This window comes from Babylonia areolata, chromosome 1 (genome assembly GCF_041734735.1).
Source record: "Babylonia areolata isolate BAREFJ2019XMU chromosome 1, ASM4173473v1, whole genome shotgun sequence".
NCBI lineage: Eukaryota > Metazoa > Mollusca > Gastropoda > Neogastropoda > Buccinidae > Babylonia > Babylonia areolata.
In genome coordinates, this window is record NC_134876.1 from 12,892,554 (window position 1) to 12,915,772 (window position 23,219).

General features: G+C 40.5%; 1 protein-coding gene across 2 annotated transcripts in view; it reads left to right on the forward strand.

Annotated features, from left to right (window-relative positions):
- Positions 1–22,958, forward strand: part of LOC143279789 (uncharacterized) — a 30,574-nt gene extending 7,616 nt beyond the window's left edge. The window contains exons 1-14 of one of the 2 annotated variants that reach the window (XM_076583966.1): positions 2,382–2,618; positions 6,493–6,639; positions 8,957–9,085; positions 9,557–11,287; positions 11,784–12,089; positions 12,711–13,022; positions 14,988–15,104; positions 15,706–15,807; positions 16,714–16,827; positions 17,071–17,153; positions 17,579–17,677; positions 19,370–19,483; positions 21,179–21,303; positions 22,478–22,958. In XM_076583966.1, coding sequence (XP_076440081.1) covers positions 2,550–2,618; positions 6,493–6,639; positions 8,957–9,085; positions 9,557–11,287; positions 11,784–12,089; positions 12,711–13,022; positions 14,988–15,104; positions 15,706–15,807; positions 16,714–16,827; positions 17,071–17,153; positions 17,579–17,677; positions 19,370–19,483; positions 21,179–21,303; positions 22,478–22,584 — 3,555 coding nt within the window. In that variant the 5' untranslated portion in view covers positions 2,382–2,549 and the 3' untranslated portion in view covers positions 22,585–22,958. Of the gene's footprint in view, positions 1–2,381; positions 2,619–6,492; positions 6,640–8,956; positions 9,086–9,556; positions 11,288–11,783; positions 12,090–12,710; positions 13,023–14,987; positions 15,105–15,705; positions 15,808–16,713; positions 16,828–17,070; positions 17,154–17,578; positions 17,678–19,369; positions 19,484–21,178; positions 21,304–22,477 lie in introns of those variants that run through there. The other variant, XM_076583957.1, reaches the window with a different exon arrangement.
- Positions 22,959–23,219: the final 261 nt, after the last annotated feature.

Consider the following 23,219-nt stretch of genomic DNA (forward strand, 5'->3'; position numbering starts at 1 on the left):
TTGTGTGTGTGTGTGTGTGTGTGAGTGTCTGTGTGAAAGTGAATGAGTGACTCAGTGTGTGTGTCAGCATGTGTGTTGGCAGCATTTCATTGGACCAAAGTACCACAGATGTTGTTGTTCAGCAACATGTGCTTGTTCATTGTATCAGGAGCACACTGTTCTCTGCACTGTACAGTTTCTTCACACATGTGCCAGTGCCACTCAGTTTCAGTTATGTCACAAAGTTTCATTTTTGTAAAATTTTCTGTTTCTTTTTCTTTCAAACACAGTGAACACTTTTGGTCGCTGTAATTTGCTTTTCTAGAAACTTGCGCCAAGTGCTGACACGTATGAGGTGCATAAAAGAAAGGTATTCTTTTATTATAGTTTTAATTACTCTCTGACCCTTGTTAACCCCTTACCCACAAATCCACCTTCCTTGTGCCTTTCTGTCTCATCTCAGTCTCTCTCTCTCTCTCTCTCTCTCTCTCTGTCTCTCTTTGTCTCATTCTCTCTGTTTCTGTCTCACTCTTGTCTTTCTTTTTTCTTATAAAATTGATTTTTTCACGAAGGTACACAAGAACTTAAGCAACATAAGAGACATAACAATGTACATAAGTGAAAAAACATAACATAGTTTTGCATAAATACAACGCTCTTCCATTTACACATATTGACAATGCAGTTGATTCGCAAGAACATGTCACCTTCACACAAGCATGCTCACAAGCAAATACCCCTCATCCCTACCCCCAAGCCCCCTCCGTCCCCACCTCCCCTCAATTTTCTATAAACATTAGTACACCCCACTTTATTGACTGTATATGTAATTATATTTATTCATTATAGGTCTAGTTAACTCCATTTTCTCACATTTTTAGTCAGTTGTAACTCAACAAAATTATCCCATAGAACTAAAAGTAATGAAAATTATCCTTAACACAAATGATATCAGAATCACTTTGACAGGGAAGGCTTTAGAAGAGAAAGAAAAAAAGAATGGTCTGGTATATGATTCAGTACAACTGTTTGTGAACTCTCAGGGTTTGGTTATCTTGATGGAAGTCAAGATCAGATATCAAGTTCATAGAATCACAGGGTTAATGTATGAATCTAAGCATGCACATGTTCTCTCTCTCTCTCTCTCTCTCTCTCTCTCTCTCTCTTCTCTCTCTCTCTCTCTCTCTCTCTCTCTCTCTCTCTCTCTCTCTCTCTCATGTACACATACACAATTTCTCAGTTTTCTGTCTCACATTGAATTGATAGATTAAACCTGTTGTGTGTGTCGCAACCTCAGCCATACATTGTTTGTCCAGCAGAGTAACCAACAGTCCCAATCATTCAGCCTTTTTTTTTTTCAGGATATATATTATATATAATACACTTCAGTACTGTACTACCGTACTTGTACCTGGATCATGGATTTGACCTTGTGGCTGGTAGTGTACTTCCTTGTGATGATCTGACAGTGTATATTTCCCCTTTCCTGAGACAGCTATGGTTGCAGTAATTTATGCACTCACAATTTAATTTTTTGACACAGATGTGTGACTGGTGGTGTAGTGTTTGCAGACCTGTGCTTTTATGTGTGTGTATGTGAATGGTAAAGTTTATTTACACAAATTATGCACCTTTACACACATACACACTGACATGTGTAGGAAACGCACTCAATCACACACAGAGCTCTCTCTTACGCTTTCTCATTATATACTGTTTATTAGTGGAGTGTGTGTGTGTGTGTGTGTGTGTGTGTGTGAGTGAGTGAGTAAGGGAGCGGACATAGTGAATGAATACAATGAATACATATGGAAAGTGACATACACGTAGAAACTAACCTGTGTTAATTTTCCCCCACAGATTTCTTTTAAATCCAGAAGCAAACATGCACTGTTTATAGTGTTGTTCATTTGTGGACAATCCTGTTTGAATGCTGGACTGACTTCCAGACCTGTAAACAGTGTGTTTCACATGCCCATTATTCATTGGATGTCTGTAATCTGTGGCCACCAGATGAACTCTGCTCTGCTGTCATTCCTGCAGCCTTTTAACACTTTATATGTGTTTCTTATCAGTTGGAAAGAGAAAGCAGTTTAGCTGAGATTTTTTTTTTTTTTTTTTTTTGACTTGCCAAGGTGTGGTGAGGTGTGGCATTGTGTTGGAGGAATAGGATTTGATCCATTGTCACTATGCCAGAGTTTCAGGGTGGTGTCGAGTTATTGCGCTAACCAAACGGGGTCGACTGAAGTCACAAAGGCTGTATAGTCAAAGAAAAGCCCATGCATTGAGCCCCATTGGTAATTCTTCAGTCCCTGTGCCAAGTTTGAGTCAGTGGGTGGGTGTTAAAAATAGCTGTGTTGTCTTTGTTCACCAGGGTGGGTGAAATGGGGTGAAAACTAGTGGGACTAGGAGTCATACCTGACTGTGACCAGCATTGTGTTGGACTGGGATTTTGTAGGCCTGGCTGTTTCAGTGTTTGTGAGCCTGTCATGTACTTCACTCATGTCTGAATAACACCAGTCACACAGAAAGAAAACACGTAGAAGTTTGTGCGATTGAGGTGTACAAGCATGAAGACCAAAATGTCAGGAGAGAGTAAGTCACAGATGTCTGAAATGAAACGCCGCTTAAAGATCATGGTAAGTCATCAGATTTACTGATCAGTATGTGCTTATTTTCTTTGTTTGACCTAAACAGTTGTGTTCATTACTGGACAAGATTACTGTTCTGAATTTGGATGAAAGAAGCTGATAACTGAATAAATCATCAGAGAATGTTTGATATTTGTAGCACACATGTGAACATTTTCATTGAAAGTTTTCTTGTTTAAGTAGCATTGAAAATTTCACATGATTGAATACCAAGTTTAACTTAAAAAAATTCAAATACATTTTTGTTTTAAATCTGCCATTACTTTTTTTGTTTGTTTGTTTTTTGTTGATTTTGGTTCTTGTTATATATATATATTTTTTTTTAATTATTATACTTGTACTAGTAGTAGGCCTTGTTATTGTTTCTTTATAGAGAAGTGTATGCTCTCTACTGTCTATAGTCACCTTTGTAAATTGTTTGTGTTAGGGAACTAGGTGTCATTTTCACAAAATCATTATTTATAAATTCTTTATTATCATTATTATAATGATGATTATTATGATGGTAATTATTATGATCATTATTATTGTTACTATTCTTTGATAGTAATTATTATTATCATCATCATTATTATTATTATTATTATTATTATTATTATTATTATTATTATCAACATCATCATGATTTAGTTGATTAATTCTGATTAATTGATTTCAATTAATTTTAATTAATTTCAATTAAGATATTGATATATTTGTTTTACATATCATTCTTACTATTAATACTTATGTCAGAGACCAAAATCTTTATGCATTTTACGAAAACAGAAGTCATTTGGACATCTGCCTTCCTGGGTAGAACCGAATGACAGCTGCCTTTGGGCTCTCATCGTTCATTTCCTGTGTCATTCAGTCAGGCTTCAGTCACACGTACTTATTTACTTACTGCCCATTATGTCCTGTGGGATGTAGGGCAGCAACAAAGCTTTTTTCTCTTGCTATTTCCATAACAAAGATTTAAAAAATTTTTTTATTTTATTTACAGGACTGGATAAGACACACACACACACACACACACACACACATTATATTGTCTACTTTCTCATTTATTGTTCATTTCTCAGATTCTTTATTGATATAATATAAATGTATATTTTTTTGTTTGCTTTCTGATTTATTGTCCATTTTTGTCACCTCAGAAAGTAAATTGGTATGTTTTAAAGAGTAAGGTTATTCTATATTTGTATATACGTTATGTTGAAGTCAGTTAGCAAATCCGATATATATATATATATATATATATATATATGTGTGTGTGTGTGTGTGTGTGTGTGTGTGTGTGTGTGTGTGTTGTCCTCACTCACTCCATCTTTCTGTGTTAGTATGAGAAAGAGAAGATGGCATAAAGCATGTGCATGGGCATATTCACACATGAGTAACTGTGAAGGCTGAAAGTTAATGGATTCATATAGGAATATGAATATATAGCTCCTTGGTCATATGAGGATTTGCGTCTGTTAATCCACTATGCCATTGTTTTTGAATACCTTGTATGCCGCACTAATGTAGGCAGACCACGCAAGTTCTTTGTCCATAACAAGAGAATGAAGAAAGCATGTATCGCAGAGCGACACACACTTCTTCAGCCGTCCATTGTTGATGTTCCTTCCTTCATGGCTGATTGAATTGGTCATTTTCTTAATCTTTCCTAGCACACAGACTTACCTCACTGGGAGGTGGGTAGAAGTTTTCTGTTGTGTTGAATTTGTTGAAACATTTCTGATTTGCATCAGTTTAAGCTGTTATATATATATATGTTATACAAATGACATGTTTAAAGGGGTGTGTGTGTGAGTGTGTGTGTGTGTGTGTGTGTGTGTGTGTGTGTGTGTTTGATAGAGAGGGATGTGTGTGTGTGTGTGAAAGAGAGAGAGAGAGAGAGAGAGAGAGGTGTTTGTGTGTGTGTTTAATAGAGAAATGTGTGTGTGAAAGAGAGAGAGAGAGAGGGATGTGTGTGTGTGTGTGTGTGTGTGTGTGTGTGTGTCTGTGTGTGTGCATGTGTGTGTCTGTGTGGAAGAGAGAGAGAGAGGGATGTGTGTGTGTGTGTGTGTGTGTGTGTGTGTCTTTGTGTGTGTCTGTGTCTGTGTGTGTGCGTGTGTGTGTCTGTGTGGAAGAGAGAGAGAGAGAGAGAGGAGGGGGATGGAGGGGGGATGAAATGAAACAGAAACAAAATTTTATTTCATGAGGGTAGTGGAGTAAGCATAAATGCTTTTTTATATCCGGTCCTTGAGGACAAAACAAGAAACAAGTAAAGAAACAACCCCCCATACCCTGTAAACTACACACAGAAAAGACCCATATGACAAAAAAAAAAAAAAATTGTAAGTGAAACTTTGAACATACAAAATAGATTGATTGATTGATCATTTATTGTCAAAAGCATTTACAGCCATTTTGACAAGGGAGGATTGCAAAAAACTAATTAAACAAATACCACAAAATACACACCTCAACAGCTGTGTGCAAGAAAAGGGTAGGGAAAAAGAACAACAAGAGTAAACAACATGTGGACCATCCATGGTCATAATTCATGTGCTTATATAAAACTTAGTGAATCCGTTTATTCATTAGTATTAGGGGGTCATCTGTATATAATTATGTACCTTTTACTTGATTCTTTATACTGTCTGCCCATTTTCTAGTGCTTTCTGCCTTCAGTTTAGTGCTATGGTAAGAAATTTGGACATTGCTGTTACCATTACTTCATTCTCGTTTTTTAGCATGTGGTGCATGCGGGTCAAGATATCAATGGGACTTAATTCTACATATAGAATAGAAAAAGATAGTAAGGATATGATCTTTTTATGTACAAAGACATAGTTCATGTTTGAAAATGTCACTCAAATAGACAACAGAGCGAGAGAGGGCGAGAAAGATAGAGACAAGACAAGACAAGACAAGACAAAATTCTTTATTTCTCAAGACAGTAGATAAGCACTGGTGTGTTTTTTTTCTCTCTGTTCAATCCATGTCCTGTTCAGGGTCTACACTTCACAATGCTAAGTAATAGTGGTATAAGTATGATGGCTGTAACATATATAGTGATAAGAAACATACACAATAAAATATAATGATGCACAAGTATATTGATAGAGATACACTTACCAGTCATGAGAGAACATTACTGTAGCACGGGAAGCGTATAGGGGAGAGAGAGAGAGAGAGAGAGCAGAAGGGATGATATATCAAACACCATTTTGATAATGATTTGAGAGATAGAGAGTGTATGTTTCTTTCTTACTTGTCCTGTCTTTTTGCTGTTTATTGTGTACAGTGCCCTTTTCTGTCTCGGAGGAATCTAAATGGCTAAGTTGCTGAGTCAATGACTCATACACAAAGCCCGATTTGAAGAGTGGTCAGATCGAAGTAAATTGAAAACAAGTCACCCTCTCCCCACAAAAACAAACAAACAAACAAGACAAAACTCACAAACAACAACAGTCCCCCCAAAAGAATAACAGCGGAATGTCACTTCTCACTTTTCTTTGGACATTTTGATATTTCTACAATGCCAGTTTGATGTAGATTCCAAAGAAACAAAATGACAGAAGAGGTCTAGAAAATACTGGTGAGAAATGAGTGTTTTCTTTTTCTTTTTTTTTCTTCTTTTTTTAAGTGTTCAGGTTTCTATCACTCACTTGCATTCATAGAACACACTAACAGTGAAAAGCAATCTTACTTCTTATTTCCAGAACATGTTGACGCTAAAAATTAAAAAACAACAACATTTGTTCTTAATGAGTCATCCAGGAATTTTATATGGCTTTTTTTGTGATTGTTTGCCAAGACATGACCCTCTTTTTACCTTTGTCAGTGTGTGTGTGTGTGTGTGTGTGTGTGTGTGGTGTGTGTGTGTGTGCAGGTGGCTTCCCCACAGCTCCTGGATAAAATGATCCAGTATTTTGAAAGGCATGGGAAGATGCTGGACCGTCAAGACACCTCAGTCTCTGAGCTCAGCAGCTTCATCTCCTGTATACGCTTCAATGGTGTGCCCATACTCCCACCTGTGGTAGGTACATGTTTGTAGGCATGTCGTTACTTGTTAGCACAGTTGAGTATTTTTTACTCTAATTTTATTATTTTGTGAATAGATGTCACAGGATATTATAAAAATTGAATTTTGAGTATGCATGTGCATGCATGCGTTTGTGTGCACGTGTGTGTTAGCTTTTGTGTGTGTGTGTGTGTGTGGTGTGTATGTGTGTGTGTAAGATGTGTGTGTGGTGTGTGTGTGTGTGTGTGTGTGTGCTCAAGTGTAATACTTTCTTGTGTAATTCTGGGGAGTTGAAATTAAATCTACTAACTCCTCACTGAATGTTCAGTATCAGTGTTGATCCGTGCCTCCTTTTGATGGCCATGGCAGCCACTGATTCTGTGGCTCATTCTGCTGCTGTCACTGTGTCAGTGACACATGAAAAGTTAACAGAATTACATCACCTTTAGGTCACCCATCAGTGAGGATGACACACATCTACGCAGTTGATATCTGAATACAAACAGAAACTCATAAAACTGTTAACTCAAACTTGAATGGACTCTTGTATATGTCTGCATGTACATGTAACTGAAAATGCTTGTGATGAAAATTGTCTCTTATGTATGCTTATACACAGGAAGACAACACTAGATACAAAGTTCTTTGCTTCCCATTAATGTAATATATATATATATATATTCTGCGCCATTACCACTGTTGGTGATGGTGAAAACTCCTGAGTTCTTTCTTCTAGATGCCTGTTGACATGTATACTGAAATTGTTTCTATCTCAGACTGTAAACCAGGGGACAAAGACCGCTTCTTTTGAATTTTCTTTTTGTCCGTGAACTCATTCATTGACCATTATATGATCAAAAGAGTTTGATTCAACAATTATGAAGAACACAGACATGGCTGCCTGTGTACATTCTGCCCATGGTTGAGTTGAGATATTCATTGGGAATGTTGGTGTGCTCCTTACAAATTGAAGCACCTCATGACGGGCGCAATAGCCGAGTGGTTTAAGCGTTGGACTGTAAATCTGAGGGTTCGAATCACGGTGACGGCGCCTGGTGGGTAAAGGGTGGAGATTTTTACGATCTCCCAGGTCAACATATGTGCAGACCTGCTAGTGCCTGAACCCCCTTTGTGTGTATATGCAAGCAGAAGATCAAATACGCACGTTAAAGATCCTGTAATCCATGTCAGCGTTCGGTGGGTTATGGAAACAAGAACATACCCAGCATGCACACCCCCGAAAACGGAGTATGGCTGCCTACATGGTGGGGTGAAAACGGTCATACACGTAAAAGCCCACTCGTGTGCATACGAGTGAACGTGGGAGTTGCAGCCCTCAAACACAGAAGAAGAAGAAGAAGAAACACCTCATACCCCCGAAAACTGAGTATGGCTGCATACATCGCGAGGTAAAAACAGTCATACATATGAAAACCCACTCGTGTACAAACGAGTGAACGTGGGAGCTGCAGCCCACAAACGAAGAAGATCAGTATCAGTATCAGTATCAGTAGCTCAAGGAGGCGTCACTGCGTTCGGACAAATCCATATACGCTACACCACATCTGCCAAGCAGATGCCTGACCAGCAGCGTAACCCAACGCGCTTAGTCAGGCCTTGAGAAAAAAAAAAAAAAAAAAAAATATATATATATACATATATATATATATATAGAGAGAGAGACAGAGAGAGAGAGAGAGAGAGAGAGAGAAGCGTACACACATAAATAAATAAATAATAATTATGATAGGGAAAAAAAAAAAAGATAAATAAAAAAAAAGAAAAAAAAAGATAGTAGTAATGAAAATAATGATAAAATAATAATAATAATAATAATAATAATAATAATAATAAATAAATAATTAAATAAATAAGACAACAATGATGATAAATAAGCAAATAAATATAAAACATGAAGACACACATTCACACATACACCCACACATGCATAACAGATATGCCCCAAAAACGCAGTTTCATAGATATGAAAGCACAGTCAAATACATATAAACGTACATGAGCTCCAATACACACACACACACACACACACACACACACACCACAAATTTCCCTGCACCTCCTCTACCCCTTCTTCTTCTTCAAATACGCACGTTAAAGATCCTGTAATCCATGTCAGCGTTCGGTGGGTTATGGAAACAAGAACATACCCAGCATGCACACCCCCGAAAACGGAGTATGGCTGCCTACATGGTGGGGTGAAAACGGTCATACACGTAAAAGCCCACTCGTGTGCATACGAGTGAACGTGCGTAGAAGAAGAAGAAGATAAAAAAAACAACAACAACAGTGCAGCATTGGTGTTTGTGTGCAGATGACTGGCAGCAAGGTGAAGGAGGTGCGTCAGGATCGGCACAGTGCTGTCATGAAGGAGAGACAGCTACAGGTGCGGCAGCGGGAACACCTGGTTGAGAGAGCACAGTCACTGCTGGAAAACGCTGAGGTAGTTCGTCAGCCTGGCTTCAGTCTCCTGGTCATGTTCTTTGTAGTCTTGATGACTTGGGCGTTATGCCACGGTAATAAAAGAACTTAGAGGCATAACGATTGTCTGACTCTCTGTGCGTTTGAGGTATAAACATGTTATTGATAGAAAGAAAATTGATAGGTATAAAAAAATGCTCTGTGGCAAGAAAATTGTCAAAGGTTGAAGGGCAAAAAGTACGTCTTCTGCTGTCTGTCTTTGTAAAGTTTCATATTTTCCCTTCTTGAAAATAAGAATACCTGTAAAGTTAAAACTGTAGGGCAGAAAATCAAAGTTCTACAGCAGTGAACACAATTTGCAGTTCTACAAAGTAAAATGTTTTTTCTTCCTTTTTCAAATTATGAATTTGTTTCTCCCATGTTGTAGATACATTGGAGTCAACAGAGCAGCAACCTGTTTGACAGTAATGTGACACACTATGTCATTTTTTAGGCCGGACAAGCGCCGGACGCCAGGAGTGGAAGAAGTGCAGGCTCCAGACTGCCCCTGGAGCGGCCACCAGTCCTGAAGCCAGTGGTGACGACGGCCTGGGGGTCGGTGACGGCCAGTGGGGGCAGCACTGCCTCCGGCCACAGCCAGGATTCGGTTAGCGCCATGGGGCCCTCCAGTCTGGCCAACACCTTCGCCACTGCAGAGCTGGGCCAGGAGGAGTTTGGTCAGACGCTGGATTCTGTGTGCTCAGATTTCATGTCCCTGGAAGATACACTACCCACAGACTTCAATGGAGTGCCCCTGACATCGGTCAAACAGCAGAAAATTTCCCACGACCTTCTCAGACTGTCTAAGATACTGAAGGTCAGGGACATGAACTCGACAGGGGGAAGTGACATCAGCGATCTGCCATATTCAGAATATGCCGGACAGCCAGAGTTGGAGGAGCAGGGGAAGAGAAGCAACTTGTCTGTGCTGGATAATGTGTCGGCCAGTTTCTGTCACGACAGTCAGGACACAGTGGTGGAGGCCACCAGTGAAAATGTGACTGAAAACAATGTTGCAGAGAACACCTCGGGCTTCATGGACAACAGCACGGACGGGTCACCTGCAGAGCTGTCCTCACAGGGGGAGGGGAACAGTGCCAACACCTCCGGCATGAGCTCCGCCAACACCACCAGCACCACCGACAGTCACCGCAGCAACCGGAGCAGTCCCCGCTTCTTGAAGAACACCACGGTGCACTTTGCTTCCTTTGTCACAGAGTACATTGACACCAGCGCCAGCCTGTCCTCAGAAAACATCACTGTGGTGAAGAAAAAGTTACCGGGAGACAAGCAGGCCAAGGATAAAACAGAGGCCAAGGGCACTGCTGGCCCCGCTCTGAATGTCCCTGTGAACAAAGAAGCTGGTCAGGATTTGTTGAGTAATGTGTCGCTCACTGAGCCAGACTCTCCCCTCACTCCCACCCCTCCTTCCCTCCATCCTAACTTGCCTTTCCAGAGCTATGTGAAAACAGACCCCTCCTCATCAGACAAAGAGAATGACTCAGGACAGTCCAACAAGCTGTCTGGAGGCACAGACAGTCTGTCGGGTTCCTCTGAACCTAGTGTTTGTCCAAAATCAGATGGTGCTGGCACGACCAAGTCCGGGCAGAGCACTGGTGTCTCGGACTCTCAGGGCTCATGCAAGTCTGATGCCACGGCGACCACCTCTGAATCCAGCAACAGCACGCTGATTGAGGACGTGGCAGCCGCCCCCAGTGCCAGTCAGGACTCCACCAGTGCCTTGCCTCTCAACATTGTGGAGGGTGAGGAGCGGTCAAAGTTTCACAGAGATTCTCACAGACGTTCAGGTGCTACAGGACCACACAAACCCAAAAGACTGCCTCCTGAACCCCCACAGGAGCCCCACCAGCAGCAGTCCGCAAGGCAAGACAAGTGTGCTGAGAAAGACGTGGCTGGGAGGAGAAAGGACAGTTCTGACGGCTCCAGTGTTAAAGGTCATATACGTCGTGGTTCTTACACATTGGTGGAGCCTTCTCCTGCTCTGTTGCGAGCCCAGGCGGTGGGCAGGAGGGAGGAGGTGGAGGACAAGACACAACGGAGGGAGGGGAGCCACAAAGACAGTGAAGACCGCAGCAAGCCACTCAACATCCCTGTGAAGTCTTCCGTACCTTCAGATCCTGAGGCAGCAGGCAAAGCGGAGCACATCAACAAGTACCTTTCACAGGTATCTACACTTAGAAAGCTATACTTTGCAAATTTTTCAGTAGAATGATGATATCTTCTTTCTGCTATTTTGACTGTAAAAAAAAAAAGTGTATTTCTGTGTAATGAAACATGTGAAATGTGTTTGATTGTTGTGTTATTGGTTGTTTTTTTCTTTTCTTTACCCTTAAGAAAAACAACAAACTGTGATGTATATTTCTATATGGAGAAATGTAACCTGTGGAAGGAAAAAAAAATTTTTTTCAGTACATCCATTCACATTCATCACTTTTTTTTACACAGGAAATGTGTGGTACATAAATCAAATTAGAAAATTAAATTTAAACTAAAGCTCTCAGGCGACATTTTTTCAAAATCTATCCCCACAAACTTTTCAGATGTACTACAGTTTATCATGAGATTCAGGACATCTCAGGCCCAACTCTACAAATCACACAACATGTACGAGAGGCGGTTTCATAGAGCTGTTGCCGTGGATGTGGTTGGGTTTTTTTCAGGTGCAGCTTCATAACTCGGAAGATCTGACAGCGTCCCAGCTGTCGGCGGACCTCAGCCAGTACGACCCGGCCACCTCTGCCCATCTGCAGAGCAGCTTTGGCATCCTGCAGTCCCTTGCCAGCTCCAACCGAAGCCTGGGAAGCGGGACGGGCGCGGGGGGCGGGGAGGTGTTGCACAAGTTCCAGTCCCTGCAACAGAACCTGCTGGAGCAGCAGCAGAAGGAGCTGGAGGAGCTGTTCATCCAGCAGCGGAGGGAGCAGATGTTGCTGCAGGAGGAGATTGATGAACACCAGGCCAGGATGAAGGTGGGGTCGTGGGTGTGTGGTGCTTATAGGTTTGTGTGTAGTGTGTGTGTGTGTGTGTGTGTGTGTGTGTGGAAAGGCTTTGCTCTTGGCTCCCTTTTTTGTGGGCTGTCTGATCGTGTGTGTGTTGCTTTGTGATCACTGTCGTTTAGTAAGCTCTGTTTTTTGCATGTCCTTTAGATATTTAACTATTCATCGTGATAATTAAACATACATTGGCACACCTGCACCTGCACCTACAAACACACACACACACACACACACACACACACACACACACAACAAAAAAACAAACAAACAAAAACTAACAAACAAACAATTGAAAAAACACGCAGAAAACCACACCTGACACACAGACTTCGTAAAATGCATCACTTTCTCTAGACTTTTCAAAGGCAGCCTGGTTGCCTGTATTGTGAAGATGTATTCACACATTGCCACAACCATTCACTAACAGGACACTCACCATGCGTAGCAGTGACTGCTATCATAATTCACAGCAGACACCACACATTTTAAATGAAGGAAGAGGCAAGGGGAGAAATCTTATTGTTGATATGACAACATCAACACTGGTGATGATGATGATGATGATGATGATAATGATGGTGATGGTGATTGCAGGAACAGCAAGAGTTTTTGGCCTCCAACGCCCCTGAAAATGTGAAAGTACCTTCCCAGATGCATGACGGAGAACTGAGCCCTGACTCCAACGCTGGGAGCAGCACCCACCCCAAGCAGTTCACCTTTCCCAGCCCCAAGGGCTCACACCTGAGTCACCATGGGCAGGCAGCGGGTCTACCCTCCCAGGGTCCCCTGCTGCTCAACAGTTCAGCCTCCTCGTCAAGCCCTAAGGTCCGGCGGCCAGTGTTGCGTTCTCCTGTCAAGTTTTATCCTGGCCGCAGGCCTACAGGCCAAGTCAAGGTGCCGCCTGAGGTGGGTTGTATTCACTGTTCACACTGGTTGTTTTCTTTTTGGTTTGTTTAGGGCTCCTTGTTTGTGGAGTAGAAGTTTTTGTGCATTTACCTCATGTTTGTGGAGAAGTTTTTGTACATTGGTTCATGTTTGTGGAGTAGAACATTTTGTACATTGAACAACATTTTGATGAACAAAGAATGAGAGAACTTTGTGAACAGACGGTCTGAAAAATACAATACTGGATTTATATAAATCAAATTGAGACATGGCAGAATATACTCGCCTGATTCATAACGTTTTGGTGTCCTTTGAACAGTTTACTTGGTGTGGTGGTGATGTTTTTTTCTGTGTACTTTGAACAAAAGGACAATTTCATTTTATTGCAGTTGAATGGACTGAGAGGGACAGGAGGGCAACAATTAGCATAGTTCTAGTGGGCATGATGTGCTATGCTTTGCTATATCAAAGCATTCAGTCACATGGCTCATGGGAATTTACTTTTATGTTAGCATGCTGGCACATGATCATAGAGTTAATTCTTTCTTTTTATAAATGTGCTTCTTTTGGTGAATTTGCATCCACATACCTGTATGAAACATTTTGAAGGATTGATGAAAGTGATATGAACTTGCTTTATCTTGGATTTGAAGGACAAACTACATTACAAATGTCATTTTTGCAATACATTAACGACTTTTTCAATTCAGACAAATTATTCAGCTGGGAGAGAAATCATATAAAGACCTACATTAACTTAAACACTCATACTTAAATTTCAGCATGTATACATACTGTATCATCAGTTGGTGTATGTGTGTGTGTGTGTGTGTGTGTGTGTGTGTGTGTGATCATATTTTAATTTCACAACACAGCGTGTATACATACTGTATCATCAGTTGGTGTGTGTGTGTGTGTGTGTGTGTGATCATATTTTAATTTCATAACACAGTGTGTATACATACTGTATCGTCAGTTGGTGTATGTGTGTTGTGTGTGATCAGTGTGTTTTTGTGTGTGTGTGTCGCTTTTCTAGACTTGTAATCCAAGAAATAGGATTAATTTTCACAAAAGTGAACTGTTGATATTACCTTCTGTGAACAGAAGCAGTTTTCCCATACTTACTTGTTTGGCTTACCTCTTTCTATACTAAAGTACGCTATAACTTACCTCATGCACAAAACACTTTGTTACTTTGGTACGCTACAGCGTACCGCAAGTTTAAAACTTCATAGTTCATAGGTTAACTGTCTTGTGCGAAACTAAACAGCACAGCTCTGTCTGCAGTCACCCAAAAGTGCACCTGTACTTTTATTGTGGCTGAAAATGCCTTTGTTTGAGTACAATACATGCGAGCGTACAGTCACCCTTCTCACTCGCTCGCTTGACAAGATGGCGTCTCCGTCAACTTGAGCAAGTACTGTGGCTCAAAGGTGAATGCAAACTGATTCTGTAGTGGATATCCACTGTGCATATGCATTTGCCCATTCAATTCGTACAATTAGGAGGTGTCTATGGTTACAAAAGACCACATTTGTAAAATTTCTGTTATATGAGAAAAACTCACCACCTTTATGTCAGTTGTGAAAAACCCACATTTTTTTTCAAAATATAATAATTAAGTGAGTGCTTTGAAACTTTGAGAAATGTTAGTGCATTCTATTCTTTATATTATCACACAATTTTACTGCTGTATGCGATTGCATTCTTTTAAAAATATTTTTCTTGTATCATAAACAAACGGCCAGTACAGAGAGTACAATGAAGGGAATCATCAGGCAGTACAGAAAGAGTTTAAAAATTTTTTTTTAGTGTTGTTGTTGCTGCCTTACTGTTGTCATACATAAAAAAACAACAACAACAAAAAACCCAAATGACTAGAGCGTTTTGAGGACAGGTGAATAAGTCCTGACTGAAAGAGGAGCTCTGTGTTCTGACCTTGATCACTGTTTCATCCAGTTCACCGCATGTTTGTTTCCCTGGCAGGCCTACGAGCCAGAGATGAGAGTGAAGTTTGACAAGCTGACTGCCGCAGGCAAAGGGTTTCTATGCCGACGCTTGCTGCTCTCTGACAAGGTGCAGGAACTGGTCAAGACAATCAAGGTGAGACAAGATGTTTCTTTCTTCTTCTTTACCCCTGACTTGAATCAAACTCTTTCATCCTTTTTTTTTTTCTTTTTTTTTTTTAAATGAACATTTAAAAAAAAAGAAATTTTTTTTACATTGTACAAGGACATATTTTTAAACAATCAAAAGAAACGGAGAGGATAATTGAAAAATTCAAGCAAAAGATGTTTTTCAAACACACTAACATCATCTCATGCTTCTCAACCATTCACTCGTTGCCCTCCCCCCCTCCCCTCCTACACACATGCACACACACACACACACCTACGCCCCACACTCCACATTAAGTGGAACCTCCTCTTATCCCTTTTTTTTTCCAGTCTGTTGGTCTCTTCCACCCCCACCCATTTTCAAACATTCTGTCATATTTGAAGTGCACATAAAATGAATTGTAGAGGAAACTTTATGTCATTATTATTTCTTTCTAAAGTTAGCCAGCAAGTGTGATGTGTTTGATGACACTTTGATGTACCTTTTTATACATGCTGACTGCAAAGCCAATATTGGAAATGAAGGCAAGGATTGGAAGGGGGGCAATGTGTGGACAGTGTATAAAGATGTATGTTGATGGTTTCAGGACACCAGAGAGTTTGCCTTCAGCTTCCAGTCAGAGACTCCAATCAGACAGGGGAACTTTTCCAATCAGGACAGAACTCTATTGGAACGTATTGTTGCCCAGGTGATGTTTTTTTTTTTTTTGTTTTTTTGTGTTTTTTTTTGTGTGTGTGTGTGTGAAAGAGAGTGCGAGAGAGAGAGAGAGAGAGAGAGAGAGAGAGATGTTGATAATGTGTAATTTTCAAAATGAGTGTTCCTGGTCATGAATATTGAATGCTCTACATAAGACTAATTAGGGAATCACTTGAAAAAAGTATGTATGTTCTTTTAATTTTGTTCTGGTGCTACTAACCTTCAGCATCTTAGCATTGTTTTTGCTTGAAAACAAATTAGACAAATTGGTATTTTTTTGTATTGTGGCGTTATGTCAGCTCATTTTTAACACAGATTTTTGTGACCTTGTCATAGAAACAATGCATTTCATCAAGTTGTTTGTTTAAATGGTCTTGTCATTTGCATGGTATAAAGCACAGGTTTTTTTTTTTTTTAAAATTTGGAATGCATTTTCAAACAGTTTTGAAGATAATCTGATTAGAGGGGTGAATTATTTAGAGAATGTCTCATAACCATAAATCTGTCCTCCAGACTTTGATATATATATTTCTCCACTTTTTAATTCACAGAAGTGTGAGCTTCTTTATTTTGAGTAATCAATTGATTGATTTAATGATTGATTGATTGATTAATTATGTACAGCAGTTCAATAAACCTGTATCTCAATGTTTTCCTATGGAAGTTTGCCTAGTAAACAGTCATAATGAAGTAAAATAATTTGATTTATTTATATATCACTGTCTTCTTTTAGTAGTTTCTATATCACAGTGTTGTCCTTCAGAAGTTTGCCAGTTAAACAGTCATAATGAAGTAAAATGATTTGATTAATTTACATATCACGGTCTTCTTTTAGTAGTTCAATTTTGTAAAAAGTCATGATGAAATTAGATCTTTTAATGTCACGATTGTGTTACAGCTTCAGGCAGCTCTGCTGGATGTCCATGAAATATTTTTTGACACACCTGTCGCTGAACAAATGTCACTGATTGAGCAGACTCGACTCAACTCCAGGGAGAGAAGACTCAAATTGGTGAGTATGTTTTGCAGAATTTATGTCATGTTTGACCTGAGGAGAGAGAGAGGGAGGGAAGGAGAGAGAAAGAGAGAGAGAGTTTGATTGATGAATCCAAAGATAAATTAGATAAATTGAATCTGGCAAATCATTACTTTTATTGTGCATGTTGAAATGAGTAGAGAAAGAGAGAGGATACATTACATGCTCTGTGTGTGTGTGGTGAGATTTGTGAGCTGTGTATCCTTAATGTTTTTACAGTCGACGGAGGAGGTGGTGAGAAGTTCAGCACCCCGTATCAGCACAGCGACACTGAAAGCTCAGGAACGGAGAAGGAGAGCACAGTATCCTTGCTGTTGATTCAGGGACAGAGGTTACCCTCAGCCTCATGAAGCACAACAGTGAGAACATACTTTTCTCTTGTATGGAGTCCCTTTCTTTGCTGTTTATGGATAGGGAGGCCTCAATGATACATGTACTCACACAATCATGTACTCAATGGATAATACAAAAACAAGTGTGTTTCATCTGTTTCATATTTTTATTTTACATCCGGACTACCTGCCTACCCACTAGCCCCACCCAACCACTTTCCCTTTTTTTCTTTTCTTTTTTTTTGTTATTAAATTTTATTAGTTGGAAGCCCTATCATTAGAATGAAATATCCAGCATATGATTTTACATTCAGAAACTTTTTGTTGTTGTTGTTGCTTATAAATGTGTACTGTAGTGAGTGTGATAGCTGTGCACAGTCCTTGACAGCTGACAGAGAGGCGGAGAGTGCCGTGTTTGGCAGCAGTCTGACCAGGCCTCGCACTGCCCCCTCCTCCACCACCAGTCCTCGCTCTCAGGCTGCTGCCGATTCGAGGTACACTTCCTCCCGTGCTTGTGGGGGATGGGGGGTTTGAGTGGGGTTGGGAGGGGTGTGTGTGTGTGTGGGTGGGGGGGTGGCAGGGGGGGGGGGGGTGAGGGATATAGCTGTGCATCTAAATGGTGTAGCACACAGACAGAAACGATTACCTGTACAAACTTAAGTTACCTGCAGCCCCCTCGTACAGTCAGAGGGTAACACCAGTGTTTTGAAAGTGTTTGGAAAAGCTGTGACGTTCTGGTCTCGAAACATGTATGACTTTACAAGCCCTGTTTTGTGGGTTTGTAGGCATGTGCATTTCTTTGTGAACGTGCAAATACCTGTGTGTGAGCCTTTTCCTAATGAGGTGTGATTATGAAAAAAGGGAGTGTTGTATGATTTTATTTATGAGAGCAAATTACATGAACATAAAGTGATTGTAGAATTTAAGTTCTGCCAGTTGTAGACCATACAGTCTGCTGTTTTCTAAAGTACCAGTGTGTGCTGTAATGTTTTCTGAAAGATCACATGTGTTGTGCTGTGCTGTAATGTTTTCTGAAAGATCACGTGTGTTGTGCTGTGCTGTAATGTATTCTGAAAGATCATGTGTGTTGTGCTGTGCTGTAATGTTTTCTGAAAGATCACATGTGTTGTGCTGTGCTGTAATGTTTTCTGAAAGATCATGTGTGTTGTGCTGTGCTGTAATGTTTTCTGAAAGATCATATGTGTTGTGCTGTGCTGTAATGTCTTCTGAAAGATCATGTGTGTTGTGCTGTGCTGTAATGTTTTCTGAAAGATCACGTGTGTTGTGCTGTGCTGTAATGTTTTCTGAAAGATCATGTGTGTTGTGCTGTGCTGTAATGTTTTCTGAAAGGTCACGTGTGTTGTGCTGTGCTGTAATGTTTTCTGAAAGATCATGTGTGTTGTGCTGTGCTGTAATGTTTTCTGAAAGATCACGTGTGTTGTGCTGTGCTGTAATGTTTTCTGAAAGATCATGTGTGTTGTGCTGTGCTGTAATGTTTTCTTAAAGATCTTATGTGTTGTGCTGTACTGTAATGTCTTCTGAAAGATCATGTGTGTTGTGCTGTGCTGTAATGTCTTCTGGAAGATCATATGTGTTGTGCTGTGCTGTAATGCATTCTGAAAGATTATGTGTGCTGTGCTGTGTACCAGTCTGTGCTGAATTGTATTGTATTTCTCTTTTCGTCACAACAGATTTCTCTGTGTGAAATTCTGGCTGCTCTCCCCAGGGACATCGCGTCGCTACACTACAGGGCCACCCTTTTTTTTTTTTGGTATTTTTTCCTGCGTGCAGTTGTTTTTCTTTCCCAATTGAAGTGGATTTTTCTATAGAATTTTTGACAGGAACAACCCCTTTGTTGCCGTGGGTTCTTTTACGTGCGCTAAGTGCATGCTGCACACAGGACCTTGGTTTATGGCCTGATCCGAATGACTAGCGTCCAGACCACCACTCAAGGTCTTGTGGAGGGGGAGAAAATATTGGTGACTGAGCCATGATTTGAACCAGTGCGCTCAGATTCTCTCGCTTCCTAGGTAGACGCGTTACCTCTAGGCCACTATGCCACTTTTCTGAAAGTTCATGTGTTGTGCTGTGCTGTAATGTTTTCTGAAAGATCATGTGTGCTGTGCTGTGTACCAGTCTGTGCTGTAATGTTTTCTGAAAGATCATGTGTGTCGTACTGTGTGCAGTGGCCCTCTGAAGCTACAGTACCAGTCTCTGCTGATGAAAGCCATGAAGCCAGCAGCCATGCGGGCAGCCCATCACCATCCCCACCCATCCTCTGCCCGTGGAGACAGCTCAAGGTGAGGGCACTTGTTGTGAGGAACTTTTGACTGCCCCCTGCCTTACCTTGAGGTTGCTGTGGAGCTGATAGAGCAAAGATGATTTAAAAAAGTTTTCTTTAGCTATTTACATTAAAGATGGGTGGTGGTGGTGATGTAGTCATTTGGATGAGACAACAAACCAAGGTCCCATGTGTAGCATGCACTTTGACATGTAAAAGAACTCATAGCAACAAAACGGTTGTCCATGGCAGTTCCATAGAAAAATCCACTTTAATAGGAGACAAATGCGCTTGTGGGAAAAAAAAAAAGGATGGCCCTACGCTGTAGCAGCATGCTGTCCCTGTGGAGAGCAGCCTGCATTTTACACAGAGAAATCTGTTGTGACAAAGAGTAGTACAATACAATACAATATACAATACAATACAATACAGGGTTGCCAGCCTTTCTGATTCAAGGGTTTCTTTCATTCAAATGGCTTTCATGGCGTCATTTTTTAGCTCGGGTTTTCTACAGAAATTAATGTGATTAGGCGTGTGTATGTGGGTGAACATGAACCAGTGTGAAACAGACTGTGTCTGTCCACAGTGCATTGTTGTGTCAGCCTGTTGGCTATCCTAGTATGTTAGGTTATGTTTCCACAAAAATGTATTCAGTGCAATGAACCATATTTAACGCACACACACAAACACTCTTTTTAGAATATAAGACCATAAAAATACTGCAAAACCTGTTTTCTGTATATAATTAACCTGAGAATAAAAACTTATGAAAAGTTACTGTCGGTAGACAAATTTGGTATGGTAGTCCATGAAACACAGTGGATAGCAGATTTGGTTTGTAAACATCGGAACTTTATCACATTATTTGTATTTATTGTGTTTGTATTCCTTTTTATCACAACACATTTCTCTGTGTGAAATTCGGGCTGCTCTCCCCAGGGTGAGCGTGTCGCTACACTACAGCACCACCCTTTTTTTTATGTAGTTGACTGCTGTTGTTAGCATTATTACTGTGCCCTAGCACATGTGCTAGGGACACATCCATTGTTACCAGCTACAATTAAAGGGAAGTAATAACAGTTCAACATCTGTACCCTGGATTGAACTGATGGACAGGGTTAATATCCTTGTAGTTTTGCCAGGGATGAGAATCATAGCTACCTGATATCCAGCATTTCATTTGCTGCTCTTTAGAATTTTATGTAAGTCTGTAACTCACCCTGTTAGGGAAAAGTTTAGGAAATCATACAATTTCATGAAAAATGCGTAAACAGAATTTTTTTTTCATTTCAATTTTTCAGTGTGTACGGACACACACACACACACACACACACACATATGCTCAGACCCGCACACTAACACACACCAACACAACACACCTATGCACACACACACACACATACACACACACACACACACACACACTCAAAAAGTTGTGGCACACTCAGATGGCTTGATTTAAAAAGAAAATAGTTGTTGCTTATTCAATTACCATCATGAAATAAATTTTTGACTTTCTCTCTCACACACACACACAGACACACACACACACAGACACACACACACACACACACACACACACACACACACTACTCACATGTATGCAAACTTGTCCGATACAATCTTTCACTTTGTCTGCCTCTTTACTAGTCTTGCTGGGTGTCTCTCTCCTGTGTTGGCTGTGTGGCTGACCATGCAGTGTTGGTTGTTGAAGGTCGGAGGTGGAGCGTCCCCAGACAGCCCCAGAGCGATCCACCTTCGCCCGAGGCAAGAGAACCTCCACCACCACCACCACCTCTTCTTCCCATGCTCCTGCCAGTGCTCACGTCACAGACACTGGTCTGTATGCTTTTAATGATATGATTCACGATAATGTCATAAAGAAAGAGAAACTCTTACAGTTGTGATTATCTTGGGTTTTTTTTTTCTGAGTATTAAACCCGATATTCTCTTTCTTTTTCCAGTCTAGATTGTACCTTGCTTCTGGTTTTTGACCGGGTTTGGAACTAGTGTGACCAGAGTGTGTGGAGAAAAGAAATGTAGACAGAAACACAAACTTCTACAAACATTCCATTTTTCTTGAAGGTTGTGTATGTTGTATGCATGTGTGATTGTGTATGTGTGTCTGTGTGTTATGTTTGTGCGCTTACAATCATGTCATATGTTCATATCCAGTTGTCAGAATCGTCTGCCAAACATTCCGAGAAATTTACCTTCTTGAACTCTGATCATATCTAAAAACACACTGCTCAAATGGGTTGTGTTGTATCAACATTGAACAGAACACTGTTTTATGTCTTTGTTTTATGTGCACACGTAATTCAGAGGGAAGTTCAGAATATGAAGATCTCTTAACATGTAACATACCCCACCCCTCCCCTCACCCCGCCCCACCCCAAAAAAACACACACAAAAAAAACCACCTGTTGAGGTAAACAGCTGAAGAAAAAGTGGGTGATAAAAAGCAAAAAATCATTAACACACATAGAAAGCTTACTGGCAGCAGTAAAACAGGTGGATGTGGACATTCTAGATCATTAACTGTGTCTTCCAACATACAAGGTTAAGAACAACGAGTTGTCTGTACGTGGAACATAAGTGGAGTTGTGGCCTGCTTGTAACTTGCCTGACTAGACAGTGAGTGTGCACAGGTTCGAATCCCATATATGGACGGTGATTTTTACTTGCCCCCTTCCACTAGACCTTGACTGGTATGGGAGCTGATTATTTGGATGAGACAATAAACCAAGGTCTTGTATGAAGCATGCATGTAGTGCACGTAAAAGAACCCATGGCAACAAAAGGGTTGTCCTTGGCAAAATACTGTAGGAAAATCTTCAGTAGGAAAACAAATAAAACTGGTAGGCAAAAAAATTACCAAAAAATTGGTGGTGCTCTCAGTGTAGCGACACTCTCTCTCTACGGAGAGCAGCCGGAATTTCACACAGAGAAATCTGTTGTGACAAAAGAGTAATACAACACAACACAATATCATTGCCTGTTGGACTTCCAGGACAGGGCAAGCTGACCATCCGTCCCAAGGCCCCCCAGCAGGCAGGCTCCCAGCCAGCCACCAGCAGGAGCACCAAAATCTCCAAGTCCTCCAAATCCTGGCGATGACACCTCTCCTCTTGTCCTCCACTTCCGTCCATCTGACGCTGCTGTTGCTGCTTTCTCCCATCGGATTGAAGACTGTACAGACTGATGCCAGTGCTGGCATTGTGTGATTGAAGCAGCTGGCAGATTCAGAAAGCTACCTTGTGTTCCTGTGATGTCTGGACTGCTAAATTATTTGATTTATTGTCTGTTCCCCTTTTTTTTTTTTTTTGATAGATTATTTTTGCCAACAACTATTTGGCATTTGTTTATACTTGAATGGTTCTGAAAATAAGAGGAATATTAAAGATTTGTTGAGTAAAATGAACATGCTTTGTATTGTTGAAAAAACCAGTTTGATGCTGTGGGTAACTTAATGATGTTTTTTGGGGGGGTGGGGGGGAGGGTATTACTTGGATTATGTTATTTGCAGTCTAGAAATGATTGTTATACTGAATAGTAAAAGAGAATGAACAAGAGTTCCATTGCATGAGAAGTGTTTTTTTGTTTTTTTAATTTTGATTATTACTATTTGCTTTTCAAGGGCAGTAGGTTGCTTCAGCATACATGTGCATTTTCAGTTTCTTATGATTCATTTGAATGATACAAAATATTGCTGAATACCTGATATAACTTCATTATGATTTTGTCTGCAGTAA